Source organism: Myotis nattereri, assembly GCF_964212035.1.
Source record: "Myotis nattereri genome assembly, chromosome: 7".
Taxonomy (NCBI): Eukaryota; Metazoa; Chordata; class Mammalia; order Chiroptera; family Vespertilionidae; genus Myotis; species Myotis nattereri.
Genome location: NC_138082.1, coordinates 9,383,575 through 9,408,732, shown reverse-complemented (window position 1 = coordinate 9,408,732; position 25,158 = coordinate 9,383,575). Strand labels below are relative to the sequence as shown.

Sequence of the window (25,158 nt, the reverse complement as noted above, 5' to 3'; positions counted from 1 at the left end):
AGGGGGATGGGGCTGAAAGCCACCGGAATTGAGGAGTCCTTCAATTGGAATGTGGGAGGTGTATTCCAAAGTAGCTAAGGGGATGGATAGTCAAAAGCTGCAGATATGCACTCCAACAATCTAATGTATTTGTCATACAGTTAAGTTTATTTAAAGAATTAATTTTTTCTCCTGGGGTCACATCTTCCTATTTTGTATGTAGGCATGTGTGTGTTAAAGTATTCTTTAAAAATGATAAGAGAATAACATTGATGAAATACTTATCCTTACTTGTCAAAACAATATCCTAATATTGTTGTCCAAACTTCAAAACTTATGCATGCTGGTCTCAAACAGGAAAAGCGAGAAACTCCTACTCTACGAAGCCTGCATGGCACACCCAGCGCAATGATCCAGGGGCTCAACGGCTCCATCCATGAGCCCTGGCCAAGCTTCAGGAGTATTTGCACGTGTGTGTGTGTGTGTGTGTGTGTGTGTGTGTGTGTGTGTGATTTCCACCACCTCAGCCATTTTATTTGATATGTAAGAAGTTTTTCAACTAAATAGTCAAGATCTTAGGGTTTGAGTTCAGGGAGTTGTCCCTTACCCTAAAATTAGTGCCAAATGTCAGTCATATCAACAATGAATGAGATCAATGACTTCAGTTTATTGATCTTACCTGTAGCATTTTGGTGTGAATACCTTGTCCCAGTTCGTTGCCTCCGTGTGTGACCAATACAGACCCGTCTGTGTAGATATGAACCAGTGCAGCTGCCTAGAAAAACAACCCGAAGAGACAGCTCAGGGCCAGTTCAGTGAGGCTCAGTAGAAGAAATGGGGTAGAGAAACGCCAGTCTCGCGGAGTGGGGAGGGTCAGGGGCAAGCTCTCCTGGTGGGGTTCTGAGGCCTAGTTCTGTTTTGTGCAAAAGTCACCTGGAAAGACAGTCTTAGTTAGGAACCTGGTTTTAGTAGGAGCCCCTTGGGATACTCAGGAGTTGTGGGCATTGTTTGAAAGTCACTCTCCTGCTTAAAATCTCTGGCAAACCACTCAACTGGTGAATTAAACATTTGTAAGTACACGCACGTGTTCTGTGCTTCTTCTAGATATATAACCATGAATAAGATGTGCTTCTTCCTCAGGTAGCTCAGTGCAGTGAGGGGCAGGCTGGAAAGCAGGTCATTAGAATGCAGAATGAGTTGTGAGATAAATGGTGTGCCTTGGGGCCCCAGAGACCTGGGAGGACAGACCCAGCTGCTTTTGCAGAGCCAGGGAAGTGTTCCCCACAGTGACACTGAATGGAATCACGAAAGGGAGAACAGTTTGTCCCTTGGGCAAGGTGGGCAAAAGCTCCCCATTGTCTGCAAGGGAGAGCCCTGTACCTGCTCCTTGTTATTATATGAGGCCCTTTGGGATTCCGTCTCTGATGCTTTTCCCACTTCATCCCTGTCTTTTCCTACCTTTCCTCTAAGCCTGACATTAGCCCTGTTCCTGCCTGACCTGCACTGTTCTCTCCCTGGCTTGCTCCCCAGCCTTCAACACCCTCCACCCCTGTGGTCTCTATTTTGTTAGAACTTCTGTGAACACTCCTCTTTCCTCTCCAGGATGGATCCGTTACCCCCTTCTCTGCCCCTACTCTTATAGGGATGTACTGAGTTGAGTAGCATCCCCTGTAAATCCCTGTCCCTTTAGGACACCAGAAAGCAACCTTATTTGTAAGTAGTCTTCGCAGATGCAATTAGATGAGATGAGGCATGGCAGGCTTCTTCCCCGGGGCCTCCCGAAGGAGCATGGCACTGCCAACATCTGGATTTTTAACATCTAGCCTCCAGAACCGTGAGAGAATGCCTGTGTTGTTTGAAGCCACTCAGTTTGCGGTACTTTGTTATTGAGGCCACAGGAAACAAATACCAGGGTGACAGGGAGTCTCAGCGAGGAGGGGCACCTCGTCTTTTTCATCTTTGTGTCCTGAAGGGAACTCTGAGTAGATCTGAGTCACAGAGACACTAAAAAAGTGTTTGTTAAACTGGATGGATGGCGATGTGGTATTTTTCCTTTGAGGAGAAGAGGGAGGGGGAGGAGGAGGAGGAGGAGGAAGTAGGACTTCTGTCTATTCTGTCTGGAGATGCCTGGGCCCCGGATGGCTTGGAGGGATTCCAGGCAGCAAGGCTTGTAGGTTCTAATAATAGTATTTCTTCAGCGTGGCCTCCTGACCCCCTGCGAGGACATGCTACTCCTGCCTGGTTTAGGGATTAGGTGTCCAGCTTTCTGAGTCATCAGCTGACCTGGAATGACACACCTCAGGTCCTAGCCTGGTGTGCCTTGAGCACATCAATTTGGAACTCTGTGGGGAAGCTGGAGGTCTTGCAAAGGGACACTTTGCTGGATTTAAAACATTTTTTTTTTTTGTGGTGAGATGAGAAGTTGGCAGAAATTAGGCTGTGGTTTAGGTGAGGGGCAGCCATAAAGGTGAGGGGAGCTGTGGTATAATACAAACAAATATGTGGTCGTTGCCCCTGGTTTTTGACACAGTTCCTAAAACCCATGGAATTTACTGTGCTTTGTATGCTAATGAGATGACTCTTGGGGGGCAACCTATCTAGCTGGGGCGGGGGAGGCAGGATGGTTGCCAGAGAAACCAACCACTGGGAGAGTCACATCTCTCAGCCCCACTCCCTGACCTCCAGGGTAGTGTGAGACTAGAGATTGATTTCAATCCCCGATGGCCGATGATTTACTCAAGTGTATCCAGGTAACGAGATTTCTGGGAGCTTCCGGGTCGGAGAACACATCCACGAGCAGGTGGGCCCCATGGTGGAGGGAGAGGACATGACAGCCTCACGCCTCCTCTCCCATGCGTCTCTTCCATTCGTCTGTTTTTGGGTTGTATCACTTAGAATAAATTCAGAGTAATCATAAGCAAAGTGCTTTCCTGAGTCCTGTGAGTTGATCTAGTGAATTATCAAACCTGAGGGGGTGGGTAGAGGAAACCCCCAAATTTGTAGTTGGGTGGGCGGAAGCGCTGGTAGCCTGAGCACCCCATTGGGCTGGTGTATGAAATTGGGGCGGTCTTGTGGGACTCGGCCTTTGACCTATGCACTAAGTCTGGGTAGTCAGTGTCAGAATGGAAATGGATTGTTGGACACCCAGCTGATGTTGGAGAATTGCTGTAGAAAAGACGCATTTGGCTTCACATGTGATATCCAGGATCTCTTATGCCTTAGCTGTTGATTCAGTCAGGCTTGCAGACAATTAACCTTCATGCACCTCTGTATAGAATGGCACATCAGATCTGAACAGGACTGTGACCAGGAGTTGGGGGGTCTCATCCTACACCAGAGGAGCCGCAGGCCTGAGAGGTGTGTCAGATCTCCTGGGTGTGGGGTGGGCTGTCCTGATAACTACACGGTGTTCCAGGAACCCTGCCAATGCTGTACAGTCATTATCTCATTGAATTCTCATCGATCCTAAGAGAAAGGATTATTATTCTCAGTTTATATTTGAGGAAGTGGAGGCTCAGAGAGGTTAAACATCACACAGCCAGTAAGTGGCAGGGCCAACGATTTCTGGGGTCTGCCTGATTCAAGTTGATCAGGGATTTGGGGCACTTGGTTTATTACCTAAGAAAGATTTTCTTTGACAGGGAAGCTTTTGTAGTGTGTATGTGTGTGTGTGTGTGTGTGTGTGTGTGTGTGTGTGTGTGTATTGGCTGCCAATAGTTGGGTGTAAGTGTTAAGAATGTTTTCAATGGTATATACATAAGGGAGATCTACTGCATTTTTAGATTTATATTTAGACATAATGTGTGTAAGATTTTTCTGCTTTTGATGGACAATCCCGAGATGCAAGTCTTTCCTAGTTTTCTAAACAGCTTTCCTGTATGTGGCCCACTGGGCTTGCTGGGAAGACTCAGTACCAGGCCTCGCGCTATTTAATAGACTCACCTATGTGCCGCCCTTCCCCCTCCCTTCTGGAGAGGGCCTCTGAATGACTTGCCTCTTCCTTTTGCAAACCGATCTGGGAGGATTTTGGGCCCCACACCCCTTTCCCCATCAGAATTGACCGGTTCCTGGGAGAGGAGGCTTGAAACAAATAGCTGGTCAGGGCAACGTGGAATGACTTCCCTGCCTAAGACTTAGGGTGCACCAGGAATGCTGTGGGGGCTGGGGTGCAGGCCAGGAGCAGCCCCATTCCTGCCCAAGCCTGTGACCCTTGAGCTTAGAAAGCACAGCCCCGCAGGCCCCGTGGGCTCCTGCTCCCTTTTTGAATAGGGGTTCAGTGGGGCAGTCAGGACTCCATCTTAGCAGTCCCCCAGCTGCAGGTCTCATGCTTGCCAATGCTGCTGTCTGCCGTGGAGGCGCTTCTCTACTGCACTGCGGAGCAAGTGCTTGCAGATGGGTGCTGCTCAGGCGAGGGGCTCAGCGCCTGGGAAAGGTGACACTCTGGCAAAGTCAGCACAAGCTGGTCGATCGCGCCAGGAGCGTGTCTGACACAGGTAGGACCTTACCTGATGGTAGCTAGTGGCACCAAAGCCGACTGAAAACTTCATGGGGATAATGGCAAGTCCTTTCTTCTTCCAGTAATTCTTCTTATTAAATGCTTCCACTTGCTTTCTTCTGCTGCCAAAGGAAGACTTGTCCAGACATTCGTCCCAACATCGTATCAGGTTCTCGGGGCTGAAGGCTTGTTTGTAGATGGTTTTATCCACAGTTTTGTACATGTTTTTCTCCCTAACCTGACGTGGGAGGAAAATGGAATCGATAGTTATGGCAAGTCGGAAACTGACTACAGCATATATTGAGGAAACGAGATTGAAATGTAAAAAGCAGGCTGGGGTCTGATGGGGTATATGAAGAGCAGAAAGTGTTATCAACTCTAACCTCAACTGCCAGGAGCTGCCCCTGTCTGACTAGCATGTTGTATATACTGTGCACCTTCTAGGATATTGCGCAAAATAATGTTTTTGGCGAGCATCCTTTTGGCGGTATCTCTCAAGAGTTTTCAAGTGTGCTGGCAATTTCACTTCTGTAAATTTACCCTCTACCTAGGAGGGCAAAGATATACCCCCGAGACATCTGCACCAAGATGTGTATAGCAACAGCATTTTAATAGCCAAGGATGGGTAACGAGCTGAATGTGCACCAGTAGTGGAATGGCTAAGCAAATGATGGCACATCCCTGTTACATAGCACTATTCAGTCTTGAAAAAGAAGGAAGGTCATTCTATTGCTACAGGAAGATGGCCACAGCCTATTGTCAAGGAGAAAAAAGCAGAGTGCAGAATAATGTGTTTATTATGGCCTATTTTGGTAAATCACTGTATATGTGCATGTATAAACACATGGCAATGATGATGTATGTATGTATGAATACAGATGGGTGAATACCCATAGAGAAAGGGCTAGGACAATAAATATGGAAATGCTGACCATGGTTACTCTTACCCAACAGGGACGGAGGGATAAAAAAGGGTACGTTCACTTTTTACTTAATGACTTCAGTGGGGTTTAAAGGTTAAGAAGAGTAATTATCTTTGCACAAATTTTAAAAAGAAGGAAAAAGAGAAATCTTTGTACAAGAAGGATGGAAGATAAGAGCAGGGAGGTGAATTCTTTTAGGTAGCCCTGAATATATTTTGAATTTTGAGCCAGAGCTAATTTGAGTGGTTCTAGGGTATTTCCCTAGGTAGCTGGTTCCCTCCTCATCTGATTCTTCAGCAACCTTGGCTGTGACCTTGATCAAAACCTTACCTTCTCTGGCAGAAGGCCACATTTGGCTGCCACAGCTGTGATGCAAGATTCTGTTACCAGGGTTCCTTGTGGGAAGCCGTATCCGCGAAAGGCCGTGTTGGATGGTAAGTTGGTCATACAGGCACGGCCCCGGAACCTGAGGTTTCGGATTTTATATGCATTTTCCAGCTTTAGTACAAGGAATTCTGTTACCTAAAATAATAGAAGGTATTCACATATATTGGATAACATTTTCCTCTTTTCTCTAAAAGTCAAGAACACAGAGTTGAGCTGCTGTGGAACCTGGTTAAGTACTTGAGGAAGCGCATTCAGTAAAGACTCATCTAGAAGTTCTGGGTTCTATTCACGACCAAGGTCACTGGTGTGTGATGCACGCACCTGCTCCGAGTCGTCCAGTGTGCACCCTCCGTTAATGAAGCACTCAATGTCTAGAGCTTTGATCCGCCCGTTGTTCATGAATCCCACCTGTCAGCAAATGATGGACATTTTACATGATTAATGTCCATGCCAACTTGGAGCCACAGCCCAGCTCCACTGTTGGGCAGGACTGAAGACAGACTCTGCTCGCGTTTGCTCTGTGGTGTCCCCACCTGGCTATTCCCCTGGCTTTCAGCACTTGGCTGACAAAGGCCTCCTCTGACCTGAATTTTGCTGAGCCCTTTCCTTTCAACCTGCAATTTCCTGGCTTCACCGTCATCATGGAATTCTAAAGTTTTTGCTGATCTCCAGACATGTAATTGCTAACCTCTTCTTCCTTATTCTTGGAAGATTCTCCTTCACTTTTTACTGGCATTCCTTCTGAGTTAGCCCGTGGTTTCCGCCCCGTGGAAAGTTTCTGGAATTTCAGAGTTCGATGGGATGAATGGCAGTGCATCTCATCGCAGGAAAGCGTCAGAAGCCAGGGCTGGAAATGGTCCCTGGCCTGAAGGCGGTTGTGCTGAGCTGTGGAACGCTTTGCAACTGGTTACATAACAAATGTGAGCTCGTGCTGCTGTGCTTCCTGGGTGGGACTCACAGAGGCACCTGGTGTTTTCCTGAGGTCACCACTCCCCTCCCACCAGACAGGAACAGTCTGTCTGTAGAGCCCAGATTGAAAAGAGAAATTCCCACGCCCTGCTGTAGTTCTACCAAAAAGACTGGCTCTGGTTGGTGTCTGTCTTCTGAAGACCCGGGGACAAATACAAGTGATGAAACCGTGCAACTATCTGATTATTATCATCTACTCCAAGGGAAGTGCTGGATAATAAACCAGAGCAGTTAGGACATGTGGGAAAACCCGCCAATTCAGAATTTATGGCAATTTTGACAAAGGCTAGGCTGCAGCGTACCTTTAACTTTTCCTGAAGAAAGCATTGCCAAGCAAAGATAGCAGAGAGAATTCTTCAGCTTTTAATATAAACTTTTGAAGAATTTTGGAAGAATCCGTCACACATAAGTATCTGCTCTACTAATTTACTAGTAGTTCCAAGTAAACAAGCAAACCTTTGTTAGCTAAGTTTAATGCAGATATATACATACATGTATACGCATACGCACATATTATTATATTGGAAGTACAATTATATTTCTTTAAAAATAAAATAAAATTTGGATTTTTAAAATAGTCTAATGATTTCCCTCTTTTATATTATGTTTTATGTTATTATAAATACGAAAATATTTGCTGTCTAAATCCTCTTAATAGGCACTAGTACTAAAAGTGTCTCACAACTAATATAAATAAATTCTGATTTATAATTCAGGCCAAAACCAAAGGACTCAGCAACTACCATAATACTAATTGCCTCAATCCCAGAATGTGTCTCTACCTTGCTCTTGGTACTAGAAGATAATATCTGTATTAATTTCTGTGCATTTGAAGGCAAATACAAAGTTTAACTGCCAACTATGGTTTATTTCTCTCTAATTATATAAGTTACTAATGCCAATGGAAGAGATAAAGTTGTGAAAAGCCATTGTTTTAGTAATGACAAAAAAAATAACAATTTAGTAATCTCAGGCAATGACAAAATTAGATATGAAATTTAACTATATGTACGCTATGAGCAATTGCCAAATAAAGCATATTTGATAGGGAAATATTACATTAGAACTGTCCAAAGAACTCAAGCACAAATTTGAAAAGTAGTATTGATGTTAATAAGTATTTTTAATAGTGTTTATGCTACAGTTTCATAGAAATGCAATGAATGTGGTTTGAAACAATTTAAATTTATTTCACTTGCTAGTGAATTATTTTTTCCTATTTGCAAATAATTTTTATGACACTTTCATAACCACTTAGTGGAAACACTTGTAAAGTGAAGTTTAGTATAACAATGTTTGTAGCTTCTTTCAGGTTTTTGTCACTGAGGAAACATTAGCATTTTTAATCATGTATTTTTATTATTCAACTTCATAATTCTACACTAGATTTATTAGAAGTTCCTCACAAAAATTTTATGAGTATTCAAATACACAGCATCCTCACTTAATATTTTAGATACTAAGATTATTGCTTTTAGAATTCAACAAAATCAAAACAATAGAAGCGAATAAAACCGTTCAAATAGAATGAGGTATTTTAATAATTTCATCTTTAATACTCACTTTATATTTTCCAAATAATGGGTGTCTTCCCCCAGTTATTAACATGTCATCTTCACGATCAAGAACAAGACGAACAGGGTGACCAGTTCTAAAGGACAACAAATCTTCATCACAGTCTGCATCCCACCCATCCATCCACCATCTACTCACCTAGTATCCATCCACCTATTTATCCATCCCCTCGTTTAACTATCTACCCACCCATCCTCTATCTACCTTTCTACCCATCCATCCTCTAGCTGCCCTCCAATCCATCTTATCCAAACATTCATTTAACCATCCATCCATTCCATATATATTCATTGAGTGCATATACTGTGTGAAGCATTGAGCTAATGTACAACTAAATTACTATCGTCTCTGTGGTCTATAATTAAGATCTAGCTAGAGTGATTAATGTCACATGGCTGTTCACTTGTGTTGTTATGGCTTTAAGTTTGACAATCATCCACATCCAGTCATTTTTGCATATCCCCACCACTAGTAATAATGGAGAAAGAGTGTGAACAGATAAATGCAAACTTAACAACACAACTGCAAGCAAAGACCAACACTTGTCTTAGGATGTGTCAGGATTTGGATCTTCATTTTCTTTCTTTCTTTTTTTAAATATACCTTTATCGATTTCAGAGAGGAAGGAAGAGGGAAAGAGAGATAGAAACATCAATGATGAGAGAGAATCATTGATTGGCTGCCTCCTGTACATCTTCCCACTGGGGATAAAGCCCGCAACGCAGGCATGTGCCCTTGGCTGGAATCAAACCTGGGACCCTTCAGTCCGCAGGCTGACATTCTATCCACTGAGCCAAGCCAGCCAGGGCTGGATCTTCATTTTCACTGGGGCTGCCCTGATGTTGGCCAAGTTGTACCTTTGGGTAGCTAGGAGCTTCAGCCTTTCTGTGTCTCAGGGGCAGAAGCTCCCAGACTTTGGAGTGTAGAAGAATCCTCTGGAGTGCTGGTGAAATGCAGATTCCTGAGCCTTAGCACTTCAGCAATAGGTTGGGGAGGGGCCCTAGAATCTGCATTTCCCTCAGCGATTTTGATGCAGTGTCTTTAGGAACATGTTGAAAACCATAATTCTAGTGTAGGGTTTCCTTGTCTTTTTTAATGGCGAGGACCACCTGGAGCATCAGTTAAATGTTCAGTTTCTGGGTTCAATTCCTGGTGATTTTGATTCTGTGGGTCTGGGATAGGGAGGCAGAAATTGCTATGAGCTGAGGAAAATCTTATTACCAGCAATTTGGGAGCACTCCTCTGGGGACCACTTAACACAAGGCAGGAGTATGCTAAGGCAGGGTTGTTTAAGATAGTGTTTCCCACAGTTGGCAGTAGAACCACTGGGAAGGCTTTCAAAAAGTGTTTTTATTGATGAGAGAGAGAGAGAGAGAGAGAGAGAGAGAGAGAGAGAGAGAGAGATACATCAATGGCTTGCCTCCCATATGCACCCTGACCTATGGGATTAAACCTGTAACCTGAGTATGTGCCGTGACCAGGAATTGAACCCACAACCTTTTGGTGTATGGGACAATGCTCCAACCAACGGAACCACCCGGCCAGGGAGGAAAGTTTAAAAAAAAATATAATAATGCCGAAACCGGTTTGGCTCAGTGGATAGAGCGTCGGCCTGCGGACTGAAAGGTCCCAGGTTCGATTCTGGTCAAGGGCATGTACCTGAGTTGTGGGCATATCCCCAGTAGGAGATGTGCAGGAGGCAGCTGATCGATGTTTCTCTCTCATCGATGTTTCTAACTCTCTATCTCTCTCCCTTCCTCTCTGTAAAAAATCAATAAAATATATTAAAAAAATATATATATATAATAATGGTTGGGTCAGTATGGGGCATCCTAGGCAATTGGATTTAAATATTCCCAAGATGAGTCTAATGTGCAATTATGCTTGAGAAGCCTTAAAGGCACAAAGCCTGGTGGGAATACAACAAATTGATTCTCCCTTGCTGGGCCCCTGGTGGATGTGAATAGAGAGAGGTTCATTATGGAAAGAACTGGAGGTGAGATTCAGATCCTGTTTTTCCTACCTCTCATCACGGAAGGAGACACATACTGAATGTCTTAGTTCCTAGCTCTGAACTATACAGAAGCTGCTAAAGGACATTTACAGGCTGATTGGAGCTCTGACAAACTACAAAAAAAAGTAAAAGAAAAAAAGAACACGAACTAGAAAAGCCAACACCATGCACAGCATGAACAGCGAGCCTTCCATTGAGGTGAGCACGGGAGCTCTCTTTGAGGATGTCATCTGTCCACTGAACACACATTGAAAAGCCAGCTCTCCCCAGGTGCAGGGAGGAGGCAAAGGGTGGGGTCTTTCCTTCCTCACCCCGCCTGTCTGCAGCTGAGAGTAGGAAGGAAAAGTGAGGGAGCATTCTCCCACTTAGCACTCTACTTGGGTAGTTACTTGCCCCACCTCTAAATGGGTCACCTTCTCTGAAGCTCAGGGTCAGGACAACCCTCGCCCTGGAGATATTCAACTAGTAATGCTACTTTTCCTTTTTATAGGAAATTAGCATAGTCAAAGTCCTATCTACATATGACTTTTCTATTAACTCCAAGAGGGTGGGCATTGTATCTGCAATTAAAAAGAAAAAGAGACAGGAGGCTGAGCTGCCCAAGGGTGGCAGGTGGTTATGACAGCAGCCCAAGTGCCTCTCAGGCCACTGATCGGCCCTCAGCTCTGACATTTTACACCCTTCTGTACCCCCAAATGCACTTACTTGATGGCACCCACAGCTGCAATAGCTCCGAACACAGCTGATTTTCCTACTTTCCCGCCAAAACCTCCACCCACTCGTTTCACATGACAGGTGATCCTGTTGCTTGGGATGTTTAAAGTAGAAGACACTGTTTTCTGTAAAAGTTAGATATTGGGAAAGTTTTACAAGAATGAAATGGTAAGGAGGACTTTGAGTTCCTGAAACACAACATCACTGCATCCACATCTGCTGTGTAAAAAAAAAAGAAAAGAAAAAAGACTGACAGTCTGAATGTGTCTTGTGTAGCCCCATTGAGGTCATAAACATGGGCCATTGCCACTGACCACAGCCTTTCCAGTAGAAAAATGGCTTTTTCCAGAAGGGAAACTGTCAGAAGAAACCATCTGGGTTCCTGTCAGAAGCTGAACTCCGAGACAAATGCCTTAACTCCGTGGTAGGCAAACTGTGGCTCGCGAGCCACATGCAGCTCTTTGGCCCCTTGAGTGTGGCTCTTCCACAAAATACCACATGTGGGTGCACGTACAGTGCTATTGAAACTTCGTGGTCCATGCGCAGAAGTCAGTTTTTGGCCTGGGCTAGTCTATTTTGAAGAAGTACTGTTGATATTTGGCTCTGTTGACTAATGAGTTTGCCGACCACTGCCTTAACTCAATGTCCCAACAAGGTGAGAAACAGCAAACTCTAGACAACCTCCTGAACAAGAAGAAGTATTTGCAGCTAAAACTTGCTGAGTACTTTATGGCTGGGGAAATGAAAATGTGCTATAAAGTGAAGGGTTTACTCCATAGGTTAACTGTAATAATTATCTTAGAGAAAAACTAAGTATAGCTATAACTTAGTGTTGTCATCCAATCACAAAGTTCATTTAAGCATACTGCCACTGAATGTCTTCTCTAAATCTAAATAATACAACGCATGACTTCACAAGACCAGGAGAAAAAGGGGTTCTGGGGCCTTAGCTCTCCATTGCTGTCCAATGCTTGTATTCTAAGTAAATGCCTGCCAACTCCGAGGCAGAGGGGGGTGAGGCCATGATAGACTTAGGAAGTTGCAGAGGTGGGGGCGGTCCTGGCCCTCACCTGCACGTGGGCTGGATCCTGGGTTGAGACATAGATGTCCAGTTCGTTGTCCTCTGTCTTTGGAATAACAAGCACTCTTTGTGTTTCCATGTAAAAGTGTTCCTGTCCTCCAACATGGACCTCTCCTGTTAGGTGCAAGCACAGGGAAATTCCTGAAGGTGCAGGCTGGTTGGAAATGGTCATGTTGGGGAATTCAAAAGCAAGCAAGATGTGGTGAACTGGCCAGCCTGGATTTGTCCTGACCGAGGAACTGATGGGTTAGGCATTTGTCCTGTGTCAACTGAGAGCAATCTTTCAGAGATTACAGTTCTAGATAACAAGTTTTGATTCCATTCCTCACTCTGCCCTTGACGCATCAAAATCTTAGGAGTTTTTCTTCTATTTATTCTGCTGCTCCCTACCTCCCACCCTCAAAACCAACACACGCATACACACCCACACTATTTGGAAAGAAGAGATCTAAGAGAAATTTGGCAAAGCACCAAGAGGAAATCACAGGCTGTCAATGTCTGCTTTAGAGTAGAATCCCCCAAAGATCCCATCAAATATCCTGAGTCTCTTACCTTCAACAATTTGATCGACTTTTTCAAATGCTTCCTCAATGTTTCCTTGTTCAAGTTTCTTCTCAGGGCATAGGAATGAGTTGTGTTTTATGGCATCCTAAGTGACAGGAGAAAAACACAAAGCCAATTCTTTGTAAGTTTCTTCCACTGGCAGTGTTTTTCTTAATAAAAAGCCAGCAAACTCCCCAAATTGCCATCTGCTAGGACACATCAAAGGAGTCCTGCAAGCAGGGAAGTACTAGAGCAGTGGACGCGCTGCAGAGATGGGATGTTGGAGAGAATGTCTTCTAGATTGCAGAGGAAACCAATAAGGGTTAGAGAAACGTTAAGAATTGAGATCTGGAGGCACTTTGATGGTCCAGGATGATCACTACACATTCTCATTTTTAATGTGGATCTCCAGGGAACAGGTGATAGGTCTACATCAGGGGTCCTCAAACTATGGCCCATGGGCCACATGCAAATACAAATATTGTATTTGTTCCCGTTCTGTTTTTTTACTTCAAAATAAGATATGTGTAGTGTGCATAGGAATTTGTTCATAGTTTTTTTTTTAAACTATAGTCCGGCTCTCCAACAGCCTGAGGGACAGTGAACTGGCCCCCTGTTTAAAAAGTTTGAGGACCCCTGGTCTACATGCAGTATGGCTGAGGTTCTGGGCCTTCCCTTTTTACCTTTTCCACGAAGAAAAAACACTGGTGTAAGACTTAGGTAGCTCATGTACAAGAACCTCTAACTCAGAGATCTGAAAGAACAGGCCGTGTTGAGGGAGAAGACTCAAGTCCTAATGCATTTCTGGGTAAGAAAGCCCAATAGATGTTGTAGGAAGTTTTTGCATTTCTTTGAGATTTGACATATCTCACAGGGCTTCTCTAGTTCTTTGTTTTCTTTCTGATAATAACATGAACGAACTCACACAAGAAGACTGGGAGCCATTCTGAGGTTCTGTCAGACCCAAGGTCGTTTTCCATACTTCAGAAGGCACCTGTCTTTTGCATTCTTACTCTCCCATAGCTTTAAAGCTATTGCCTTTTTTGCTAAGGATGATATTAAGATATTTACAAAGTACTTTTAATCTGTAACCTTATGGGAGAGACCAGTCAGCTTACCTCGATGGTGATGATTACGGGCTCCAGATCTTCATAGGTGATCTTTATCTCTTCAATTGCACGTTTCGCCTGTACATCTGTCTCTGCAGCCACAGCACAGATGATTTGACCCACACAAAGTACCTGTGGAAAGTACATGCATGAAGCAGGTAGAAAATTCTGGGTAGGAGTAGCTTTAAGCTCAACTTTACCAGTGGCATCTTAGTTGTCATCATTGAGAAATAATAACCACTTTGAAGTCACATTCAACTGTATGTGCTTGGTTAACACATTAAAATTTTTTGAATTAAAAAATAATTCAAATAATACAGATGTTTCCATTGGCCATTTTACTCAATGCATGTAAGCTCCAGAGTGAATGTGAGATTGGCTGTGACCTGAATCTGCTCTGTCCTGTCAAGTTAGGGTCATATGTATCGCCTTTGTGGTGTCATTTTAGAGTTTAAAAATAAGGACAGTATTTTTTTGTAGAACATGGACTCAACCCCCATTCATGTGTTGAAGCCCTAACCCCTCAATATGAGTGTATGGGAGATAGGGCCTTTAAAGAGATAATTAAGGTTAAATGAGGTCATAAGGGTGGAGCTCTAAACCAATAGGACTGATGTCCTTACAAGAAGAGGAGGAGAAGCCAGGGAGGCTCATGCACAACAAAAGGCCATGTGAGGATGCTGGGAGAAGATGACCATCACAAGCCAGGAAGAGAGCCTCAGGAGAATCAAACCTGCTGACACCTTGAACATGGACTTTTCAGCCTCCAGAACTGTGAGAAAATAAATTTCTGTTTTTTGAAGCCACTCAGTCTATAGTATTTTGTATGTCAGCCCTAATAGATAATACAGGTCCTCAGTGACAGCCAACTTCATCTGGAGTTCAACCAAAAGAACAGTGATTCATGCCAAGGCTGCAGGAGACAGTCTGTATGGGACTCACTGAGATGTGGCAATAACAGCTAACACTGAGATCCTTCACATGCCAAGCACTGTTGTAAGCACTTCACATGTATTAACTCATGTAAATTTCACAGCAACACAGTGAGGTGGGTGCTATGACTATTCTCATCTTACAGCTGATGCCACCCAAGGACACACAGCGAGTGAGAGGTAGAGCTGGGACATTAACCAAGGTAGCCTGGCTCCAGACACAAGAGCTCAGTGAATGATTGTTGAATTGGTTAAAGGTCAAAGATGGCAAGAGCAACTTTTTAAAAACTGGAGTGTGTGAGGTAAGTGGAAGGTGGAGGGGGTGGGGTTGATTCAGGAAAGGAGGGAGTTCAGTGTAAATAACAGGGAGTGGCTGTATTTTTTGTACTCTCCTTTCTACATTTTTCTATTCTATCCTGACACAGGTCAGTTCCTGCATTTTCCAGATGAGGATAAATTGACTCAAGAGCACGTCGGGGGGAAAACTAGGAGTTATTTTTCCATAATGACTTTACTTGACTTTTTATTATGTTATTTCCTGACTCCAGAAGTGTAGGTCTGTCTGAATAAAGATGTTAGGGGTAGAAAGAAGCTGGGAGAACTGGCACCTCTACCCCCATTGGCAGAGAGGGCAGGGAGGCCATGGGAAGTCGGCTTGGAGAGGGTGCCTTGGTGATTATCTGCACAACTCATGGAAAGGCATATTCTGTACCTCATCTACAGCCAACAATTTCTCATCTTCAGTACCATTGGTGCCTGGAATGTCTTCAGCTGTTATCACATCAACCACCCCGGGCAGTTCAAGGGCCTTTGACAAGTCAATTGATCTGAAAAAAAAAAGGGGGGGGGGAATATTTAAGAGATAGAAATCAGCAAGCTTTGAGGGTCCCAAACCTGAAGGAGGGATAGAGCATGGTTGGAAATAAAAGTATAGAATGACTGGTCCAGCTTAGGCCCTGGTCAGGACGTCCCCTGCTGGGCCGGGGGTAACATTTTCGCTGCTGGGAGGGGAGCTGTCAGATGGGCCAGTGTGCCTGTTGCAAGGGGCCTCCTTAGGAAGCGTAGGATATGGCCATTTACCATTCAGTAATGAAGTATTTCAGTATTTTATCACCAGTTGAATATCAGCTCTACTTATTTATTTGAGCCCTGCCTGGGGCTGCAGCAGGGAGCTGGGGCACTGTGAGGTTAGAATGGAATCAAGAAACCCATAGCTATAATTTTTGTCTTTTCCATGTGGTCATTTCCAGATACTTTCCCTTCCTCCTCGGAGGCTGGTGACCTTTCCTTTTTCTTTTTTTGTGTGTGATCTTTACTTTACTCTTTCTATTTTAGGTCCTTTGGGTTTAGGACATTGCAGAAGAATTGGCACATTTCTCCGAGGAAATCCTCAGCTCTTGGCTCTTCTGGGAGAGCAGTAAATGGGAAGGCTCTGTGTGTGTCCCTAAAACTCATCATGTGTGTTTAAAAGGCTTTTTGAAAGCTTTTCACTTACATAATTTTTGCATGGGCTCTGGTACTGGTCACCAAGGCCATGAAAAGTTCCTTTTCCACCCTGGGGATGTCATCACAAAACATGGCTTCACCTGTGGCATGTTTGAGACCTGATAGGTGCATGATGGGGCGTCCCACCGGATCTTGGAGGGGTTGGCAAGAGTCCACACTCTACAGAGGAAGACAAGAGTTGCTCTTCAGAAGTGGCCTGGACAATTCTCAACTCGCCTGAATCAGGATTGAGAACACACAGTCACCCTTGGGCAACAAACCCTGGAGTGGGTCCGATAGAGAGCATGACAACGTAATGATGCAACTACACTGGGAAACGGTCATTTCAGTTATGTGGCAATACCTTTGACAGGGCCAACTTTTTGGCAAAATTGTGAAACAGGTGAAGGGGCACCCCTGTTTCTCATTTTGGCATCTTCTTTTTCTAAGCAGTGCCCCTGTACCCCTTTCTTCTGGAATTCAGGGGTCTGTCTCCCTGTCCTGCTTTCTGATTTTCCCAGTAATCAACCTGTTCACATGTAAAGGGATCATGATGATGAAGGCTAAAGTGATGTAATTCCTGAGGGTGAGGGACCAAAATCTAAGCCCAAAGCAGGACCTCTGGTGGGGGAGGGGGTAGCAAATGGCTGTGGGGCCCACCCAGATCCAGACTAAGTGCCTTGGCTGCCCTCCAAGGGGCGTAGAAACATCCCTGGGCGTGTAAGGCAATGGAGCAAATGTTCACTCTGGAACTCTTCTCCAGGAAGAGCGGTGTGTGGTGTGTGGAGACGGGGTTGGGGGAGGGGTTGTGCTCTAGATAATTGTAGACATTTTCCAAGTTGTCTTGCAAGGACGGGGGGTTCAGTTACTTGCAGGGCTCTTGTTTTGCTGACGAGATGAAAGGTTTTGCAATCAGGGCTGGAGGCTGAACCTTGCTCCTCTCCCGTGCTGTCCTTCCCCCACACCAGGCTCAGCCGCTCTTCAAACCAATGCGCAAAAGACGTCATTGCACAGTGTGAAGAGATCGTCAGTTACTAGATGGTCAAACTGTTCCGGGTCGGTTCAGCCCCAGACAAACCAATTGATCTGCATTGATTTGGTGGCTCTGGCCTGAGCTCAGATCCAGCCTCTCCCTGACTCGGCCTAAACAAAGGGCCAGTGTGCAGCAAAAACACATCGTCAGGACTAAAATCGCCACTCTGAACAGCTTGCTTGTTCGCACAGCTACAGCTTATCTCTTGGTGTCTAAGTTTCTGTTAAATTAAACTCACTGACCTGGTACCTCTGGACTCCCTGGGGCACCGTGATGGAGAAATCTTCCAGCCCACTAAGGAACGGGTCTGAGATGTCAGGATATCGAAGGCCGTCCTGGGCGAAGATTCAAAACAAACTGATTAGTCCGTGTTTAAGCTGGGCTTTGATTTATGCAAACATGACTTGGCTATAGTACCCACAAAACTGCACGGTCTGTGTAGGGAGGTAACCCAAATCCCCATCGCCTCCAGGATTTTACTTTTGATGAAAGCTTCTTGCCCTCCCTCTCCTTCCCTATAAGGAGGAACTGGACTGACTGGTTTGAAGCTGATCCTCAGGCCACCCTGAGAAGGAAGAGAGGGTGAGCTGGCCTGCAGGGAGAGAAGCAAGAAAACTGGGGCTACGTAAGCCATCCAGAAGGAGCTGGCGTTCACTGTACACACGAGAGCCCATAGCCTATTGCTTTTCTCAGCTACTCGGCTTTCTGGGAGAGAAGTAAAACGGGAGGCCCTCTGTGTGTCACTAAGCACATCAAGTGTCTTAATTCAGAAATTAAATTCCTGGGGAATGTGGCTGGTGAGGGTCTGAGTAAATGAGAATCAGACACTTCAGGAACGCTGAGCTGCTGGGATGGAGTTGTGGGCAGGGGGCATAAGGTAGGGAGAGAGCTGTGATCATAGTCAGGAGAGGAAAGAGAGAGGAAGGGAGGGAGGGAGAGAATGTTTTGTTTTGCTTAATTATTCCAGAAATTTACAATCAGAAAATCTAGCAAGAAGCTACTTCAATAGCAGCATGTAAATTTTAGTATTTTAGAAAATTAAAATTTTATTTTACACTCCGTATTGAAGCTGGAATATGGGCAGGGGTGGGAGGGTTGACAGTAAAGGGACAAAAGGGTACATTTTGGGGAAATGGAAATGCCCTGTATCTTGTTTGAGGTGGTGGCTCCGTAGGTTGACACATTGGTCAAAACTCGCTGTATTTAAACAGGTGCATTTCATTACGTGCGATTATACTTTCCAAAGTGATATTGGAAGAAAAATAATCGCACACCGAGGCAGGAGCGCCATAACCTTTCACTGCACAGGGCACGCGGTCAGCATCTGTGGCTGGAAGGCAGCCTGGCGCCCGGAGCCCCAGGAATCTGGGAGGCGGGATGGCTGGGGACGGACTGGCTGGGAGGAGCCCGGCAAGCGCGAGCACTTACAGGCGCAGAGGGCCGCTCTGCCAGCGGCTTCAGTGTCTGCAGCACTTGCAGGTAGAACTTGAAGAGGAAGCTGACCACCAGAGTCCTCTTGAACTCCACCCTCCCCCCCGGAGCCGAGCCTGGGAGGGAGACTTCGTCCAGGAGCAGCCGGCAGGCCTCGTCCAGCATCAGCTCGTTCCAGCGCCTGGTGGGATGGAGGCAGCAGGGACCAGTCAGAGCGCGTGACAGGTGCTCGAGGCTGCTTGGTGATCACTTAGAGACTCCGGAGTCCTATTTATTTATTTATTTATTTATTTATTTATTTATTATTATTTTTTGTTAATCCTCACCTGGGAATGGATGGAGATATATATATATTTCAGAGAGGAAAGGAGAGGGAGGGAGAAATTGAAATATCAATGATGAGAGAGGATCATCAATCAGCTGCCTCCGGCAGGCCCCACACTGGGGTTGGGGGGATTGAGCCTGTAACCCTGGCATGCGCCCTGACTGGGAATCGAACCGTGACCACCTAGTTCTGGTTCATAGGTCGGTGGTCAACCACTGAGCCACACTGGCTAGGCTGGGGATACTTTTTCCATTGATTTTTTTAGAGACAGTAGAAGGGAGGGAGACAGAAAGAAAGAAAAAAGAAGCAGGAGAGAGAGAGAGAGAGAGAGAGAGAGAGAGAGAGAGAGAGAGAGAGAGAAACATCGGAGTGAGAGAGATACATCAATTGGTTGCCTCCTGCAGGCACCCCAATCTGGCCAAGGATCCAGCCTGCAACCCAGGTACATGCCCTTGACCTGGAATGGAACCGGCAACCCTTCAGTGTGGGCCCATGCTCTAACCACTGAGCAAACGGGCCAGGGCTTTATCGAGCTGGAAGGGAGTGTAGAAATCACCTAACAAGCCCTTCATAGAACCGAGGCAGGGAGTGGGCCGAGGGCACAGCAGGCTGGAGCCTGGCATTCAGTAAACAGACCACGAGGGCCAGTTCCACGGTGACCTGGACGAGACTCAGACTCAGACGTGGCTTCCACCGAGGAAGAGGCAGCTGGCACCCGAGCAGAGGGTGCAGGTGCCACGCGGACGCTGCCGGTGTGCGTTTGCTGGAGCATTGGTGCCACAGAGACTGGGCTGGAGGAGTCCTCGCCATTTCAGTTGTTGTATTCCTCGCCCAGAAAGTGCCACCTACTTAATCATCGTCCAGAAAGGTCTGATTCATTTAGCAAAGCTATGGAAAGAACAAGCAGTGCCTCCACACAGAGGCGTTTCCATTTTCTCAGGCTTTGCCAACACTCGCCTGAGCCAAATTTCCACCTTTTTTTTTTTTTGACGTCGATCCACCCTCGGGCACAGGGCTCACTGCTTACCTCCCTCGGAGCTGCTGGCAGGATTGGCGGGCGCTGACGGCGGCCGCCCCGAGCCCCCCGAAGGCGATGCTCAGGTCCTCGATGGTGTCGGTGCCCTCCTTGAGGAGGACCCGCATGCCCGCGTTCACGTGGGCCCAGGCGTTGTGCTGGCACTGCGCCTGTCGGAAGGCCGACACCAGCTCCCCCTGCGGAGGCAAATGCCGTCGGGAGCTGCTCCATGTGTCAACCTCAGAGCACGGTTTCTGCTTCTCGGCGCCACTGATTAATCTCTTGGACCCAACGGAAAGGGACACGAAGGACACTTGGCACCATTTGAGGGCAACTCGGCTGCCTTCTCGTTCAAACTGAGGCGTGTCCTGTGCAAGGCCCCTCCCCCGCCCCCCTGCCCGGTCCCCTCCAGGAACGGGGTCACTGCACCCTTTTCCTCTGAGGCCAGGACAGAACGGCTGGCTCCTTCCCATGTGTCATCTTTCCAGGTGCCCTGCCCCGGAGTCTTCAGGCCCCGTGTCCCCTGCGAGGATGGAGGACCCTCCTAACACCAGTGCTTTTCTTTTCTTTTAATATATATGTATTTATTTTTTTTACTTTTTATTGGTTTCAGAGAGGGAGGGAGAGGGAGAGAGAGACAGAAACACCAATGATGAGAGAGAATCATGGATCGGCTGCCTCCTGCATGCCCCCAACGGGACACAGCCCGCAACCCAGGCACGTGCCCTGACTGGGAATCGAACTGCGACCTCCTGGTTCATAGGTCGAAGCTCAACCCCTCTGTGGATGGGGCTCAACACCAGTACTTTTCGATATGATCTGCCCAACATGCAAAAGAGCTCGACCGCATTTCTTGGTTTGCAGAAACCATCACCTTCCATTGCGCAGGGCTCATAAGCGAGTCGAAATGAACTTTCCCACGGTGGGCTAGAGACCCCTGTGCCAGGGGCAAGTCAGGAGGGTGATGCTGCCCCGCTGCCCTCTCGGCACCAGGACCCCTGACATGGGGTCACTGGAGATGGCCCGAGTCCCCAGTGTGTTTCCAGCTGTGTGGCTCCGAGGGTGCGGTGTTTATCTGCGAGGTTTCCTGCCTGGGGCCTTTACACAGAGGCACGTTTGACTGGGAACACATTTCGGAGTTCATTCCACAGGAAACATAAATGGAGGTCATGAATGGCTGACAGCATGCCTCACTCTAAGACTTCCTGCACAACCCAGCAGACACCTGGCTTCTGATCAGTGTGTGTGTGTGTGTGTGTGTGTGCGCGTGTGTATGCGTGAGTGTGTGTGAATATGAGTGTGTGAGTGTATGTGTGTGAGTGTGTGAGAGAGTGTGTGTGTGAGTGTGAGTGTGTGAGAGTGTGTGTGAATGTGTGTGAGTGTGTGAGTGGGTGTGTGAGTGTGTTTGAATATGAGTTTGTGAGTGTGTAAGTGTGTGTGAGTATGTGAGTATGTGTGTTTGAATATGAGTGTGTGAGTGTGAGTGTGTGAGAGTGTGTGTGTGAGTGTGTGTGTGAGTGTGTGTGTGAGTGTGTGAGTATGTGTGTGTGAGTATGTGTGTGTGAATGTGTGTGTGTGTGTGTGTGAGTGTGTGAGTGTGTGTGTGAATGTGTGTGAGTGTGAGTGTGTGAGTGTATGTGAGTGTGTGTGTGTGAATGTGTGTGAGTGTGTGAGTGAGTGTGTGAGTGTGTTTGAATATGAGTTTGTGAGTGTGTGAGTGTGTGTGAGTATGTGAATGTGTGTGTTTGAATATGAGTGTGTGAGTGTGAGTGTGTGAGTGTGTGTGTGAGTGTGTGTGTGAGTGTGTGAGTGTGAGTGTGTGTGTGTGAATGTGTGTGAGTGTGTGAGTGTATGTGAGTGTGTGAGTGTGTGTGTGAATGTGTGTGAGTGTGTGAGTGGGTGTGTGAGTGTGTTTGAATATGAGTTTGTGAGTGTGTGAGTGTGTGTGAGTATGTGAATGTGTGTGTTTGAATATGAGTGTGTGAGTGTGAGTGTGTGAGAGTGTGTGTGTGAGTGTGTGTGTGAGTGTGTGAGTGTGTGTGTGAGTGTGTGAGTGTGTGAGTGTGTGTGAGTGTGTGTATGTGTGTGTGAATGTGTGTGAGTGTGTGAGTGTGTGTATGTGTGTGTGAATGTGTGTGTGTGTGAGTGTGTGTGAGTATGTGTGTGTGAATGTGTGTGAGTGTGTGAGTGTGTGTGAGTGAGTATGTGTGTGTGAATGTGTGTGAGTGTGTGAGTGTGTGTATGTGTGTGTGAATGTGTGTGAGTGTGTGAGTGTGTGTATGTGTGTGTGAATGTGTGTGTGTGTGAGTGTGTGTGAGTGAGTATGTGTGTGTGAATGTGTGTGAGTGTGTGAGTGTGTGTGTTTGAATATGAGTGTGTGAGTGTGAGTGTGTGAGTGTGTGTGTGAGTGTGTGTGTGAGTATGTGTGTGTGAATGTGTGTGTGTGAGTGTGTGTGTGAATGTGAGTGTGTGAGTGTATGTGAGTGTGTGAGTGTGAGTGTGTGAGTATGTGAGTGTGTGTGAGTGTGTGTGTGTGTGTGTGTGTGAATGTGTGTGTGTGTGAGTGTGTGTGAGTGAGTATGTGTGTGTGAATGTGTGTGAGTGTGTGAGTGTGTGTGTTTGAATATGAGTGTGTGAGTGTGTGTGTGAGTGTGTGAGTGTGTGAGTGTGTGTGTGAGTATGTGTGTGTGAATGTGTGTGTGTGAGTGTGTGTGTGAATGTGAGTGTGTGAGTGTATGTGAGTGTGTGAGTGTGAGTGTGTGAGTATGTGAGTGTGTGTGAGTGTGTGTGTGTGTGTGTGTGTGAATGTGTGTGTATGTGAGTGTGTGAGTGTGTGTGTGTGTGTGGGGGGTGGTTTTGCCTCTCTCTGGGAAGACTGTCCTCTGGGATTCAGACACAGTTTGGGGGAGAGGCACAGGGGACAGAGAATGAGGACAGAGGCGCCGCCATAGCGGGGGGGTGGCCGCATCAACCCCGGGGTGCTGTGCTGGCAGGTGTCTGGAGGCCTCACCTTCTGTGAACTGTGGGGTTGGCTGGAGCGGGAGTTGGAGGCCCCCCAGCCTCCACGTGCTGTGGGTCCGACAGAGAAGCTCATTCCCAGCCGGGGAGGGTCCCCTCCCGGAGTCGGTCAGAGAGCAGGAGGAAGCAGGACCGACTGACCGCAGGCCTCAGCAGCCGCACCCACAGCTGAAACAACACCCTACACCCACCCCGGGCTGCCTGCCAGGGGCTGAGGCCGGAGCTGCCGTCCAGGGAACAGGAAGTCATGACTCTGGCAGACATCCTCTCTCCTCCGCTTCAGTGTAAAGACGCCGGGTTCGGTGCCGAAGAGCGAGAAGCAGCTCCCAGGAGCGGCCGGCGCGTCTTACCTTTTGAGAGTGAGGGATGTGCACAGATTCCAGAACCTCCTCCGGCCTGAGGTCTGCACTTGCCAACCCGGCAAGAAAGTGCTCGCTTAGCGGAACCTGCCGGGCGCCTCCTGCTGAAGAAGACGACGTTTCACTGTCGCTTCACCGTCAGCGCCAAAGAGGGGGTCACCCCGCTCAGCACCAAGTGACGAGGGGCAGGGCGTGTGACAGTCAGGACTCTCCTGTGCCTCCAACGGGGAGGGAGGATGGGGTGGTGGTGGCAGCTTCAGGACATTTCCCCCCTCGCAGCCAGTCTCCTCCCGGCCAGGCCGGTGCGGGTTTTCACTGTCCAGCAGAGGCCGGTTAACTCTCTGTGATCAAGGGAAGGGGGCAACCTATGCTGGGACAGGGTTTGTTCACACGGTGAACAGAGCTCAAACCCCTGGTTTTGCCTTTTGTTCTTGCTGCTGCTCTGGGCTCCTAACCAGACATCTATGCTTTTAATGCACAAAACCTCCTTTCAGCCCCATTGCTATCACTGCACGGTCCCGGTCCCCTCTGGCTTTAAAAGGGGGGTTTGTGGAGCCACAGGAGGCGCATGGAGGAGATCACCCTACAGCCTAGAGACCCTGACGGGGCCGTGTTCCCGGCACAAGCAGCACCATGCCAGCTGGAACAGGTGTGGGAGGAGGCAGAGCGCCCAGGATCCCCACTGAGCTCTGGCCCTCCGGGGGCTGGTCAGCGAGCCCACGGCCTGGCTTCTGGAGCTGGGCAGTGCTCCAGGCGGCTGCTTCGCAGAGCTGGGAGGACAGAGACCTGAAGCCGGGGTAACGACCAAGCAACAGCCCAGGAGAAGTTACCCTTCCACTCCTGCGGCTGGTGCAGGAGGCCGGCTGCTGCGGGCCCGGCTGTCCTTTCTATCCTGATGCCCCGGAGTCTTGTCTCTTCTCTCCTGGTCTTTGGGGGATAACTGGGGTCGTCCTGGACCACAGGCTGGAGGACTCAGCCAAAGGGCTGAGGGCTGTCAGGGGTGAAGCCCCTCTGTGGGCCCCATGCAAAGCTGATGGGGACCGGAGAGCTGTTCCGCTGCCCCCAAGGCTCTCCCTACACTCTGGGTTCCCCCCGACCAGGGATGGGGCCTGGGATAGGACTTCTGGTCGGACACACCCCTGAAGTTCACATGGGGCAGCTGGATTGCTCCCCCTGACCTCCAGCACCTGGGCCCAGTGTCAGCGCACGGAGGGGTAAATAATGGATGGGCTGAGCGGGGTGGATAGCTGGAGTGGGGATGTGATGGGCTGTGCGTGAAGGAGCGGAGAAGGGATGGGAGGGGGACGTAGAGGCCCTGGGAGCAGCCTGAGGGAGAAGAGGCGAGTGCACCCCTTTGGCAATCAGACAGGCTGGGTTCCAGGGTGGGTGTCTGTGCATGTGGGGTAGGGCCACCCCATCCACGTGCCTTCCTGCAGGAGCCTGCGCTTCCTGTGCTGTACTGAGAGCCAGGGCACGGGCTCTGACTTAAAGAGGAGCCTTTAAAAAAGGACAGAGAATTCTTAGGTGCTGCGGGGAGTGCTCTGGGGTAGCTCACCTGCGGATATCAGATTGAGGGTAGCGTTGCCCACAGCCAGGATTGGGTTCAGATCCGAGTAGCAGTGCCGACTGATGATATGTCCTCCTAAGGACTGAGGAGAGAGAGTTACATCCTGGGCCAGTCCACCCTCACGCCCTCTGCCCGCAGGCACCTGCTTATGCGAAAGGGCCCAGGGGGCGCTCCGTTCACACTGCCTGGGAGTCCATGCTGCCT

General features: G+C 47.6%; 1 protein-coding gene across 1 annotated transcript in view; it reads right to left on the bottom strand.

The window, feature by feature from the left end:
• Positions 1–25,158, bottom strand: part of LOC308522656 (aldehyde oxidase 2) — a 63,614-nt gene that overhangs the window by 17,710 nt on the left and 20,746 nt on the right. Inside the window, exons 12-27 of the mRNA XM_081096140.1 lie at positions 24,943–25,036; positions 23,379–23,488; positions 20,023–20,207; positions 18,668–18,851; positions 17,482–17,574; positions 16,217–16,386; positions 15,434–15,548; positions 13,799–13,921; positions 12,690–12,786; positions 12,127–12,251; positions 11,048–11,181; positions 8,317–8,404; positions 6,106–6,192; positions 5,728–5,919; positions 4,485–4,712; positions 659–754 (exon numbers count right to left, since the gene is read on the bottom strand). Of these exons, the coding sequence (XP_080952266.1) occupies positions 659–754; positions 4,485–4,712; positions 5,728–5,919; positions 6,106–6,192; positions 8,317–8,404; positions 11,048–11,181; positions 12,127–12,251; positions 12,690–12,786; positions 13,799–13,921; positions 15,434–15,548; positions 16,217–16,386; positions 17,482–17,574; positions 18,668–18,851; positions 20,023–20,207; positions 23,379–23,488; positions 24,943–25,036 (2,121 nt within the window). The remainder of the gene's footprint in view (positions 1–658; positions 755–4,484; positions 4,713–5,727; positions 5,920–6,105; positions 6,193–8,316; positions 8,405–11,047; positions 11,182–12,126; positions 12,252–12,689; positions 12,787–13,798; positions 13,922–15,433; positions 15,549–16,216; positions 16,387–17,481; positions 17,575–18,667; positions 18,852–20,022; positions 20,208–23,378; positions 23,489–24,942; positions 25,037–25,158) is intronic.